The sequence below is a fragment of the Ceratotherium simum genome, chromosome 24, assembly GCF_057802395.1.
Source record: "Ceratotherium simum simum isolate JZ-2026a chromosome 24, ASM5780239v1, whole genome shotgun sequence".
Taxonomy (NCBI): Eukaryota; Metazoa; Chordata; class Mammalia; order Perissodactyla; family Rhinocerotidae; genus Ceratotherium; species Ceratotherium simum.
In genome coordinates, this window is record NC_141923.1 from 1924567 (window position 1) to 1938073 (window position 13507).

General features: G+C 53.2%; 1 protein-coding gene across 2 annotated transcripts; it reads left to right on the forward strand.

Annotated features, from left to right (window-relative positions):
• The first annotated feature begins 2764 nt into the window (after positions 1 to 2764).
• On the forward strand, positions 2765 to 13507 carry CDCA4 (cell division cycle associated 4). Of its 2 annotated transcripts, none has more exons than XM_087447819.1 (2): positions 2765 to 2830; positions 11451 to 13507. In XM_087447819.1, the coding sequence occupies exon 2, from the start codon at positions 11457 to 11459 to the stop codon at positions 12174 to 12176; it is 720 nt and encodes a 239-aa protein (XP_087303945.1). In that variant the 5' UTR covers positions 2765 to 2830; positions 11451 to 11456; the 3' UTR covers positions 12177 to 13507. The 2 variants fall into 2 exon arrangements, with proteins under 2 accessions (XP_087303945.1, XP_087303946.1); XM_087447820.1 differs by having other exon boundaries at positions 2782 to 2798.

The window sequence follows — 13507 nt, forward strand, 5'->3', positions numbered from 1 at the left end:
GGCCTGCAGGGGGAGCTCTCATGCTCTAGCATACATCATCAATCACACCAAACAGGAAGAAACAGACACTTGCATCTGGGATAAGAAGTAAAACTACTTTACTACTTAAGGAAGATTTCTCTCCCCACCTAGCAACAGCCCAGCCAATGAGAAACACCACAGCTCAGCCAATGAGAAATGCCACAGCCCAGTCAATGAGAAATGCTGCAGCTCAGCCAATGAGAAGCCCTTGCCACCCTGAACTGTTACTTTTCCCCAATGGACTTTCCTTTGGAACAGCCCCTCCCTACTCTCCCCTTTTCTCTATAAAAGCAGCTCCCCTCCTTTGTTTGCTGGATTTGCATATGATTTGCTGTAGCTCCCACATCCCAAAATGCAATTCTTTCGTCTATTCCCGAATAAATTCATTTTGAGATAAAATAAAAAGCAAATTTGCTTTTTAAGTTGACATTGTCATTAATTTTCTTGAATACAATGATTACTATTTTTAAAAATCTGATAACTCCAATATTGGAGTCACCCATGAGTCTATTTGTATTATCTGTTTTTTTTTCCCTTGTTTTTCTGCCATTTTTTGGTCTTGTGTCCTGGTGTGCCTGTCAATTTTTTATTTTATGCTAAACATTTTGGGTGAAAAAAAGTGGAGGCTCTGGAAGATATTACCTTACTCCAGAGAGTATTTTTGATCTTTGTCAGTCTGATAGCATAAAACGGCATCTAGTGTAGCTTTTTTTGTGTGTGTGTGAGGAAGATCAGCCCTGAGCTAACACCCAATGCTGATCCTCCTGTTTTTTTTGCCAAGGAAGATTGGCCTTGAGCTAACATCTGTGCCCATCTTCCTCTACTTTATATGGGACGCCGCCACAGCATGGTGTGACAAGTGGTGCCTTGGTGCGTGCGTGGGATCCAAACCTGTGAACCCCGGGCCGAGGAAGTGGAGTGTGCCCACTTAACGGCTTGAGCCACCGGGCCGGCCCTAGTGTAGCTTTAATTTGCATTGCTCTCATTCTGAGGCTGGGTGCCTTTTCACCAGTTTATAAACATTTTATTTCCTTTGTTCTGAACTGTGTGTTAATACCCTTTGCCAATTTTCTATTGGTTTGTTGATCTTGTTTTCATTCACAGGATGTCTGTGTATTAAGCAATTTAATCTTTTGTGTGGCATGTGGCTAGAGACAAAATTTTTCCCTATTCTTTCCTCTTCGTTTGACATGTATACCTTTTAAATTTGCGTGTAGCCACAGTGATCACAGACCATTGTCTTTCACCTGCAGTAACCAAATTGGACTTTCTACTGCCACCCTCCTCCCAAATCTATTCTCAAAAGTGATTCTTTTCAAGCCCAATTCAGGACCTGTTCCTCTTCAGCACAACCCTCCAGTGGTCTCCATCTCAGAGGAAGCCCAAGTCCCCCCACCCCCACCCTCCACTTAAACTTTCCAGGATCACAGATTTCTCACTCCATCAGGCTCTCTCTTGCCTCAAGGACTTGTCCCGGCCCGTCCCTCTGCCTGGAATTCTCTTCCTCCCTTCCTTATGGTGTGATGAATAAATGAAAAGCAATAAGAAATATTGGAGGTATGAGGACACCATTTGGTTTAAAACTAATTCAGCCTGACCTTGTTTTTCCAGAAAGGCCTGACGTGGCCTGTCGAGCATGCACTGTACATCTGCCCTAAACATTTACAGTGACCCATAGCCGAGAATGATGCCCTTAAAGATATCCTCCCCATATCAGCATTTCTTTGTAGATAAGCATTTCTACCCAGAAGCTGAGGATTCATTACTGACCTCCTGTGCTCATCTTGTGATCACTGACCCGCAGTGCTAGGAAAACATCTTGTGACTGTAGTAAAAGGTATATTGCCATCATATTTGATGCATGTTCCTTGTTCCAAGACAATGCATAAGCACTCTGTACACCCCGCTTCTTCCGAGTGCTTTCTTCCTTGGGGAAGGTCATTCCCTCAAAGCTGGCTCATATAATAAACTCACCCCAATTTTGATTTGTAGATTGATTATGGATTATTTGTGTGGACAGGTGTCTTCTCAGAGGCCCCCTTATCCTAGAGGCCTGTATGAAAGGGTCCTCGCCCCACCTTGGCTTTTTCTAACAGCACTCACCACTGTGGTTGGTGTATATGCATCTGGTATTTCCTCACCCCCCATCACGTGACAGGAGAGTGTTGGCACTTTACTTGGTTATCACTGCAGCCGTGGCCTGCAGTCGAGAGACGGTACTTGAATTAATAAATTCAGGATTTTGTATCCTATTTATGACCTTTTCCACCAAGAAATTTTTTTTTTTTTCTTTAAATCTCCCCTGCTTTCTACTTTTACGGTTTCACTTCATTTCCCGGTCCTCTTCCCCCTCGCCAAACCCCTTCCCCTAACTCCTCCCCTTCCCCTGCCTACAGCGCCTCCCAGTCCTCCTCCCCCTCCCCCATCTTCCCGGTCCTCTCCCTCCCACATTCCGCCGCCCCGCCCCCGAGTGGATCTGCGCAGGCGCACTAGGGCCGCGCGCGGAGACCTGGGAGCCAGCGGAGGCGGGGCGGTGGAGGGCGCGGGCCCCAACGGCCAACGCGGCCGCGCGGGAACACGCGCGCCAGGCCCCGCCCGCGGTTTGAACCGGAGGCCCCGCCCCCTGGCTCAGCCAATCAGAGGTCGGGGCGGCCGGCGCCATGGCGACCCTTTGTGGGCGGGGAGCGGCCCCGCCCCGGCCCGGCAGGCCCCGCCCCTCCATCCAGCTCCTCCCTCGGCGGCGGGCGCGGGCGCGGGCGCGGACGGCGGGCGGCCAGGTGAGCCTCCGGCCCGGGCGGCGGGCGGCCAGGTGAGCGTCCCGGCCCGGGCGGCGGGTGGCGGGCCTTGTGCGGCTGCGGGGCCGCCCCCAGGTCGCGTCCTCGTCCCGGCTGGCCGGGTTCCTCGGCCTCGGCGGGCCCGGGGAGTGCGCGCTGCCACGCGCGGGAGGCCCTCGGCCCCGGGCGGGGGAGGGTCGGGATGGGGGGAGCTGGGGGAGGCTGGGGGTGGGAGGAGGGGGCGCGACCCGGAGGACCGGCGTCCCCCACCCGCACGACGAGCCATCCCCCACCTGGGAAGTGCCTCTCGTGCTGTCCTGCACCATTTTAATCAAAAAGTAACACCTCCTTCTTGGCTTTATCAAATTGGGGGCTCTTTTTAAGAGGAGAAACTCTTAAGATGGGTATTGGGCTGCTTGTGAAGTGATGGCTGCCGCAGGGAAGCCCCCGCACTGTCTTCTTCCCTTTGGCTTGGAGGAGGGCAGTGCAGGCTGCCCCTGCTCCTCCTGCACCTTTAGCGGTCGCTCCCGCCTGGTCCCCACGAAGACCCCCGTGGAGACCTGTGGGGACAGATCAGACAGTAGTGGAATGATGAACCCCACACACCAACTCAGATGCAGCAGTTGCAGTCGGCCTCTTGTCTGGCCGACTGGAATTTACAGCCCTGACCAGAGTGACCCATAGCTGCCCTGCTGCCTCACTCATCATCCGTGCTTCTGTCCATCCACCCACCTACCTGTCCATCCGGCCCTCCTTTCATCCGCCAGTCCACCCACAGATCGTGATCTGTCCTGGCCCTGTTTCTAGGTTTCCTTCGTAATCTGCCTTCCTTACAGAATGAGGAGTGGGTGGTGGATGTTAGCAATGGAAGGCTTGAATTTCATCTTAGGTCCTTTTAGCAAAACTAGGTTGGTAATATAACGCCTTCCAAAATGGCCCAGTCTGGGGCACCTTTCCCCCGAACCTTGGAGGGCAGAGTGGCCTCCCTGTGGCGGGCTGTGAGTGTTCAGTTTGAGTTCTCCTTTGTTTCTTGGTGTTAATTCTTGGGAAAGGACCCTTAAGGCTGTTTTGCGATGGTTTCCCTCCCCCGTAGTGCACTTGATGCGACTTCTCTTTCAGCTGGGCAGGGAGTGGCAGGGAGGGAGGGTGCCTGCCTTGGGTGGTCTGCAGTCTGGCCTCAGCTGCCTGGTCCATGGAGGCTGACGTCAGGGATGGGAGGAGGATGTGGGAAGAGGAGGGTTCCCAGACCCTGCGTGGCGGGTGAAGTGTCTCCCCCCGGGCTCCTTGTGCCTGCCCTGCTGCACTGTCAGATGGGGGCAGCGGTGCTATGACTAGGAAAAGTACCAGGAACTCCTTCCAGAAGTCAGAGGCAAGCTTAACTCTACCTTTACAAAAGCTTATTGTCCCCAAAATAGGATGACCAGGAAAAGAGCCTATGAGGTAACAGTTTGCTGGGCAATGCTGTGGTCTAAGCGGAGGGCTCCCTGGCTGGTCTCCTCTTCTGCTGGCCTGTGTGTTGCCAAAAGGACAGCGGGACTGAGTCGACCCTTCTTTTAAAAAGAGCCAAGGGAAAAATTGTTTACAGAATTAAGTTTAATGTCATATAAACTTCCTGCATACAACTATTCCTTATTTTCAGGTTTTCCATGTTTTATAATTAAAGTTGAAATTCAGAATAAAAAGTCAGTTGTGACGTTTTTTCAGAAAGAGTGGCAGGTTTTATCTTGGAAGGAGGGCTGGAAAGTTTCCATCAGCTTGTTATTGGAACATGTTTCCCGGTGAAGAAAGTTTGTGTCTTTCGTTCCAAGTGATGGAAGTACCTGAAGAGAACTTTTTAGCAACAGCTTATGAAACATTTCAGACAGTCGTGGAATGATGGACCCACACCCCAACTCACATGCAGCAGTTCCCAAAACGTTGCCAGGCTTTCTACATCTCCCGCTGTTTTTCTCTGATGAAGGATTTCAAAGCAAATCTGATGTGTGACAGAAACTGAAAGTGTTCGTGTTGATTTGCCTTAAAAGCCTGAGGATCACGAGAGCTCTTGGCAGTGGCTGAAGGTCTTGGTGACAGGTCATGTGAGAGGGGAGTCTGTACCAGGCCTCCTCCTGCTCAGAATCTGGGGATCTGCATTTTCCATCCGCCTCGCAGTGTGAGAGGCTGCAGGCAGGGCCACCCGGCCATGATGGGTGCGGGGTCCAGGCTGCTGTCCCCTTTGCCTTGGGGGTGCTCTGGGTGGGCGGGCACAGCGCCCCTCCCTGGCTCCACTGCCATGTGGAACCTCTCAGTCCTTCTGTCCCTCTTCTTCATTTTTCTCTGTTCTGTCAGTGCTTGGTCTGGAGAAGGCCTAAGGGCAGTGTGGGCATTGACTGAGGGGTAAACCCTGACGGCCCGGCTGTCGCCTTTGACGCTGGAGGGTCTCAAGCGGAACACGGTTAAACCTAGGAGTTGGTGAGATTTGAGCATTTCACCAGGTTAAACCTAGGAGTTGGTGAGATTTGAGCATTTCACTAGATATGCAGCAAGACCTGGCCCACTGCGGAGATAATGGAGATAATGGAGGTGAGTGATACCGAACATGTTTTTGTTCAGAACTTAGTAGTGAGTCAGGCTCTGCAGTTAGTGGGGCCTTGTGTCACCCCGTGTTAGAAGGGTTAAGCGCCCTCAGGCCACAGTCACACCGCCCATAGAGAGCTGTTCCCAGCCTCTGCCCTTCAGACAGGGTTATCTCTCAGGGTCCCTTTAGAACTGGACTCCGCGCTGACTTGGTCTCAGACACAAATGTCTGAGGAGGGTGGTCCTCGCAGGCCACCTCTTCCTGGGCTCAGCCCGACCTCTCTGAGCACAGGCTCTAGGCGATGGCATGTCGGCGGTGCGGTGGACGAACTGCCCTGGAGCTGTTCCTTTTTGTCATGATAGGTCTGCCAGCATTTTCTTGTGTTGACTGTAACAGAAATTAATGGTTGCTCAGGGTTTGGCACGTTGGAGAGGAGTACCTTAGGATGACTTTGAACGTGTATTTGTCCTGGCCCGCTGAATGCCGTCGGAGCACTGAGTGAGATGCACGGGAGCTGTATTGTATCTAAGGTGGTTTTAGATTTAAAGTAGTGTGGTAGCCCCTCCACCCATCAACTTGTTTATTTATGTATTTCTGTTTCTAATCAAGGTATAATTTGATACAATAAGATGAACAGATAGTAGTAGTGCTGTTCAGTGAACTCTGACAGGTACATATCCTTGTGTAACCCATGTGTCCGTCTAGATGCAGTGCATTTCATGGTCCTGTAGAGAGTTCTCTCTGCTCCCTACTCCCCCATGGCAGCCATTCTGCTATTTTACAACTCAGGTTAGCTGTTCCTGTTCTAGAAGTTCCTATAAATTGAATCATACGGTGCCTGTTCTTGTTCTTGCTCATTGATTCAGCCTGGTGTTTTGAGATTCATCCATGTTGCATATGCGGTTGTGGTTTTTGTTGCTGAGTAGTGTTCCTTTGTCAGATACACCACGGTGGACCCCTTCAACTTGCTTATTTTAAATCTTAACCTGTTTACATGCAGGGTGGTGAAACAGGCTAATGGTGGACGCTGGGCAGAAGCGAGGGTGGTGGGCTCGGTGGGGTGCGGTGGGCGGAGGCGGTAGCTGGTGCTGGATCATTGGGAAAGCGGAGGGGGAGCTTACCAGCAAACGAGAAAGAATCAACAGAAAGAATCAACGCAGAAGGAACTGGGGGAGGGTAAATAGGTCTTGCCTTCCTAGAAAGCAGCTTGGTAATGTGTGTCATGGGCCTTAAAAATGCTCCCACCCCCTGTCTTCAGAGAAGCTCTCAGAAATAAAGTGCTGGAAATGCCAACGTGCCCAGAGTGAGACCTTGCGTCCGGTACCTGGAAAGATGGGGTGCGGTGTAAAGGCTGTGGACAGGGGGTCAGTACCACGTCCTGTGTTTACGCATTGGGATAAATGCGAGGCTGTCAGAAGTGATGGGAAACTTTATGTGACATGGAAAATGTCATAAGCAGGAAAAGCTGAACTTGCAGTGAGCTCTCAGATTCACAGAGAAGAAAGTGGTCAGGGGAGACACTGGAAGAACAAGCTTGTGCGATGCCTCCGAGCGGTTGGGGCTGCGGGGGATGGTTTGTGCTTGCTGATACTTTTCCCAATTCTCTACAGTGAGCTGCAGAGACAAAATGAGGCAACCCTGTGAGAAAGGCAAAGGCTGAATATTTGGAGCTACTGCGGCCAGGGGTCGTTATGGGAGCCTTTGTAGTGTTGTTACATGTACATGTGTTCATTGTTACTATGTGCATATAATATATCTGTACGCACGTCTATAACGTGTACATGTAATACATATCATAATGTATATGTTGAAATGTTAAAATGTTTTCTATGCATAGAAAGCTTCTTTATAGGAACTGGGGGGACTCGGGGGCACCTGATGGGGGTCTGGGGAAGCGGGGTGTCCTGTGATTGCTTGGGGAACGCATTTGTCTTTCTCCCGTCAGTCTTAAGCTGGAAGTGGGGACAAACATTAGGGAAGCCGTCAGTTACTGATCAAGCCCTGGAGGTTTGGGGCGACCGTACGGGGTGGTTGTTCACTTCCTGGGCTGTCTCTGGAGATAGAGAGGTCTGACTCCCTGCAGGTCTGAGCACAGACAGCAGGCTGCTGCCCCGGCTGTCCCCATAATGAGGGGTCGGCATCCTGGGCTGTGGCTGCAGGTAAGGGGTCGGCGTCCTGGATGGATCTGGCCGTTGTCCTTGTGTATATTCAGTCTCTCAGAGCAAATATGAATAGGGGCGCTCTCGGGGCTCGCAGCGATGTGTGCCCAGGGCTGCTGACCACCCCGGGCTGTGGCCGGCACTGAATTCAGCCTCTGGTTCAAGGTTCTCCCGTGGGTTGACCACCATGAACTCCTGCCCCGGGCTTGCTAAGGACCCCTCAAGTGGGGGTTGGGTGCTCAGTGTAGCTTCTTGCGCAGTTGGAGTGGAAGCTGTGGGTCTCTGGCCTGCCCCACCAGCCCCTCCTGGCATTGCTGACCTCCCATAGAACCTCTCTGCTAGGACCCTAAATGCGTAGACCCGAGCTGTGTGGGGCCAGAGGGAAGGCAGCTCCGAGTTCTTCTGTTGGGAACTAGGGCTTAATTATGTTATTCAAGCGAGTTTGGTTTGGGCCTTAAATTAAATCAGTTGTTAAGCAGAGTTGGAATTTTATATTTAGTTGAAAAGAGATACTAAATGCCAAGGGGTGAAGTGACTTGCCCCAGAGGAACTCTTGAAACTTCATTTTTTCCCCCAACACAGGGTGTCTTTTTACAGTTTGACATAATCTTATATTCTCAATATACTTAGCAGTTTTAAGCCAGTAACTTTTAAACAAGTGATTGGGGAGAAAAAATACTCTGTAAAAGTTAAATTTGCAGCCAAGACAAAAAATCCTTGAATCCTTTATGACCAGCGGTAATTGAAATTTTTTAAAGTGTTTTGGTGGTAAACTCTTTCCTTCATTTAAAAATAGTTGATAAGCTGGTGTGTACAGGGTGTTATTATGATAAAAGTGGCAGTGGCTTGAGGGGCTGTTTTGATAAGTAAGACCTGTCTGCTGTTCTGGGGAAATTAGTCTTGTGGAGGGAATAAGCTGTGGTCACTTAGTTTTTTAAACGTTTTATTTTGAAATCATTACAGATCCACAGGAAGTTGCTAAGAAATGTCCTGGAGGTACACCCTTTCCCCCGCCTCCCCAGTGTTGGCGCCTACATAAGATGCACAGCACAGTGTCCACACCAGGAAACTGACTTCCGTGCAGCCACAGAGCTGATTGAGATGGTGTGTGCGTGTGCATGCGCGTGGTTCTGTGCAGTAGAGCACATGCAGAGCTTGGTGGACCCGCCTCTATAGTCCAGATGCAGAGGGGTTCCCTCACCCCAGAGGTCTCCCCGAGCTCGCCCTTTTAGTGCTGTGCCCACCCCGTTGCTGTCACTTGAAGGTGTCACGGAGATGGGAGTATACAGTGTGTAGCCTTTTACGATTGGCCTTCTCACGCAGTGTGATTCCCTCGGGGTCCATCCAAGTGCGGCATCACCGGTCACTTCCACGCCGTGTGGTGCCGCAGCTGCACCAGCGTGTCAGCCACGCCCCGTTGAAGGGTGCTGTTTCCCGTTTGGGGCAGTTGTGAGGAGAGCTGCTGGGAACATTGTTGTGCGTGTTTTTGATGAACATTGGTTTTCATTTCTCCAGGGTAAATGCCCAAGAGTCACTTAATTTTTTAAGATGTTACGTGCACAGGAGGAGAGATCTACGACATTGAAGGGAATTCAGAGGACAGGACATTCTTCTGTCTATTTAAGGATAGGGCTGGCAGGAGTGAGCCTCCAGAGGGGCTCCTGGGGACGGGTGGGCATGGCAGAACTGTCCCGTCCTTGCTCGTTGGGCCCTGAGCTCGGACAGCACAGGTGCGCATCCCCCCTGCCCCGTCCTCGGGGAGCCCCTGGGCATGCTGTGGTGATAGGCCAGCAGCAGTCACAGGGTGCCACAGGATTGATATTTAAAAAAAGAAAATCCAGGGCCGGCCCCGTGGCTTGGTGGTTAAGTGAGCGCGCTCCGATGCTGGTGGCCCGGGTTCGGAACCCCGGGCACGCACCGAGGCACCACTTCTCTGTCCATCCTGAGGCCGAGTCCCACATACAGCAACTAGAAGGATGTGCAGCTATGGCATACAACTATCTACTGGGGCTTTGGGGGGAAAAAATAAATAAATAAAATCTTAAAAAAAAAAAAAAAAAGAAAATCCATGGGGCCGGCCCGGTGGCACAGCGGTTAAGTGCACGCACTCTGCTTCAGTGGCTGGGGGTTCGAGGTTCAAGTCCCGGGCGCACCAACGCACCGCTTGTCAAGCCGTGCTGTGGCGGCATCCCATATAAAGTAGAGGAAGATGGGCTCGGATGTCAGCCCAGGGCCGATCTTCCTCAGCAAGAAGAGGAGGATTGGTATCGGATGTTAGCTCCGGTCTAGTCTTCCTCTCACACACAGACACACACACACACACACACACACACACAGTCCAGAAATTTGCGTATTTAGAAGATTCCAGTCCTCTTTATGAAGAACTCAAAGAAATTATTTGAGATAGAGATGTTTAGCTACCGTACAACCTTGGGAAGAGAGAACTTAGTGCATTACGGCTTAACTTTCTCCTGGAAAGGGTAGTCCACGATGAATGCCTGTGGGGTGGCAGACCCTGCCGGCCGGTTGTCCTGAGCTGGCTCCATGTCCTCCCAGCGCCCGGCAAGGTGGTGCAGGTAAGCAGCTGGAGCCCTGGCCCCGTCCTGCTCCACTTTTTAATTCCCCAAAGATCTCTCGACTTAGAATCTGTTCAGGGCCGGCCCTGTGGCTTAGCGGTTAAGTGCACGCGCTCCGCTGCTGGCGGCCCGGGTTCGGATCCCGGGCGTGCACCGAGGCACCGCTTCTCCAGCCATGCTGAGGCCACATCCCACATACAGCAACTAGAAGGATGTGCAGCTGTGACACAACTATCTACTGGGGCTTTGGGGGGAAAAATAAATAAATAAATAAAATTAAAAAAAAAAAAAAAGAATCTGTTCAAAAGAGTAGCTTCCTCATACTTTTGCTTCTAAGTAGAGATAAGCGAACACGCTGTGTCGGGCCACGCACCCCAGAGCCTCCGTGGGTCTGGGTGAGGCCCAGGAATCTTTATATCCCCATCCACCCGCACCCCCACCCCTCACGATGCCACCTGGGTGAGGTGAGCCGGGGCTGCCACAAGCCCTGGGGAGGACCCCGCCCCCTGCCCTTGTGGCGGTTGGCATCCTTCGAGGGAAGAGGGAGTTGGGGGGGTGAGGTGGCCCCGGAGACCCTGGTCGTGCGCTTGTGCCAAGTGGAGCGTGAGCACTGACAGGCGGAGAGCAGCCTGGCGGAGCAGAGCCCCGCACCTCGGATGGAGGGAACGTAGCTGCCGTGAGCTGTGCCGCCAGGCGGCCCCAGTGGCACTGTGAACTCGAGCTGGGAGCTCGAGGGGCCATGAGGGGCATGTGCCCTGTGTCTCCTCCCCCGCTGGCCTCTCGGCCTTGGGGCAGCTTTCCAGTGGGGCCGTCTGCACCGGGTGGAAGTGCCCTCATTGGTGAGGGCTTTGAGGGGGAAGGACCCGGCCCGGCTGACGCGCAGGGGTGCCTGTCAGTGGTAAGGACCCCACGGCCCATCGGCGTCAGGCGTCCCGCGGCCCCGTGGCCAGGGCGCCCTGGCACGCTCTGTCCCATCTGCAGCCTCACGGAGGTGCGCTCGTCCTGCTTCAGCCAGTCCCTTCCCTCACCTGCACCCACGCTGAGGATTTGGTGTCGAGTTTCCCGCCAGCCCTTTAAAGATAGGTTCCTCCTGTGTTTAGTCTGGTTATCTTTTCTGATGGAGACAGTCGTGCTGCGGTTTAGAGATGTGTCGTCCGTAACAACCTTCACGGGTTCCAGGTGGCCGTGCTTGAATTAAAGACTCACGCACGGGAATGTGGCCATCCTGAGTCGCCCGCCTGTCCACCTCTCCCACGTCCCTGTCTGCCACAGGTCACTTCTGACAGTCGGGGACTGAATCGGGGGGCACTGTCTGCTGGGGACCCTGAAATGTGCTAAACAGCCTCTTCCTTGGTTTCCACAGGACACCATGTTTGCACGGGGGTTGAAGAGGAAGTGCGCAGATGGCGAGGAGGACGGGGAAGGAGCCCTGGCCGCCCTCCGGGCTGCGCCCTCCTACAGCCTGCAGCGGCAGTCGCTCCTGGACATGTCGCTGGTCAAGCTCCAGCTCTGCCACATGCTGGTCGAACCCAACCTCTGCCGCTCGGTCCTCATAGCCAACACAGTCCGGCAGATCCAGGAAGAGATGACCCAGGATGGGACTTGGCGGGTGACGGCGCCCCAGACGGTGGGGCGGGCGCCACTCGACCGCCTCGTCTCCACGGAGATCCTGTGTCGCTCAGCACGAGAGGCGGAGCCCCCTGGCCCTGGCTTGGGGGACGGCCACGCGCCAGACGTGGTTTCTGAACTCTCCGTGGTCCCATCTGCACCGGCCCTGCAGAGCCCACAGAGCAGCGTTTGGGAAGTGGACAGCCCTCGAGAAAACAGAGGGAGCTTTCCGAAGTCGTTAGATCAGATATTTGAAACCCTGGACAGTAAAACTCCCGGTGCCGTGGAGGAGCTGTTTTCAGACGTGGACAGCTCCTACTATGACCTGGACGCCGTGCTGACGGGCATGGTGGGTGGCGCCAAGTCGGGCCACAGTGACACGCTCGATGCCTTGGCCTCTGCGCCCGCCCCGCCACCTGGCTCCAGCTGTAAGGACCTGGGCGAATTGGACCACGTGGTGGAGATCCTGGTGGAGACCTGAGCCGGCTGCGTGCCCACGACTGGGAGTGGCCGGATTAGAAGGCCCCTGAAAACACCCAGAGCGTCGGGGCTGGGAGTGCGCCTGCCCCCGCCACGGGGTCAGCCCTGGTTTGTCTGCGGGGAGGACAGTGTCCCACCTCCCCTTCCGCTTCCTCCCCGAGGGGGCCGGGCACTTTTCCTGCAGGCTGGTCCTCCTCTGGCCGACCTCCTGCCAGCCCCGGGCCCTCGTCCCCCCTGTGTCCCGCTACAGCTCCATGGAGGGCACGCCGTCAGCTGCATCCAGCATCGTTTAACTTTAGATAGGTGACTTTTTTAAAATTAAGTTTTATACATTTTGGGCAATATTTTGTCTTAAGGTCTATTTTTTAAACTTTTTATACTTTTATCTCTAGATTTTTTCAGCTATTTTCTTAAAATTATATTTTTTCTATCAACATCTTCTGCTGCTACATTAGAAACGTTTATAACTTGAACAGCTGCAGTCGGTGTGTTCACTTTTACGGTATAAACGAGGACTCGCCTTTTGTACGACACGCGTCCCTGCACTCTGGGTCAGCGGGTGTGTCGCGATCTTCACTCCCACCGGCGCCTGAGCCTCCATTGGCTCTGTTCAGGGAGAGCGCCGTTCAGCTCGAGCGCCTCACCCCGCGGCGCCTTCGTCCCTGGGTGTCGTCACAGATCTGCGTGCGAGCCGCGTCTCTGTTAGACGTAGCGCAGACTGGGGAGGGTTTTATTTATGCCTATTTATACGTGAGGGTCGTTGGAGGCGCAGGTCAGCTATCTGGGGCAGTGCCTCCTGAGGATCTGACTCTCGGGCCCCTCAGGAGGCCCCGGGCACGTGCTGTAGACCCCCCTAGCCAGCCAGGCTGCTGGACCTGCCTTCCCCGGGCCAAGGTGCGAGGAGACTGCCACGTGCCAGCCATGTTCAGGAAGGGTGCGTGTCTGTGTACTGCTCAATTGGAGGGTGCCCACGCTTAAACTGGTGCTGGGACAAGACTTTAAGATTAAATTTAAGAATTCTTTAATTCTTCAGAATTAAATCTGGACACATGTCCTTTATGCCCTTGATCTTGAGGGCAACTGATGGTGGGCTTGGCGGGGCACTGCCGTCTAAGAGGGCTTGGGGGTGCAGTGTGTGCACCCTGGGACCCTGCCTCGGGCGCCGAGACCGCCCACGCCTCGAGATCTTATTTTCAGATTTACAAGTAAGACTGTCCTCTCCCCCACGCCCCCAACACTTTCCTGTTTCCTTAGAAAGGTTTGTTTCTTGTGCATATGACCGTTTCAATATCAGTGATGTACACCTCATTTTATTAAAAGTTATCCAACACA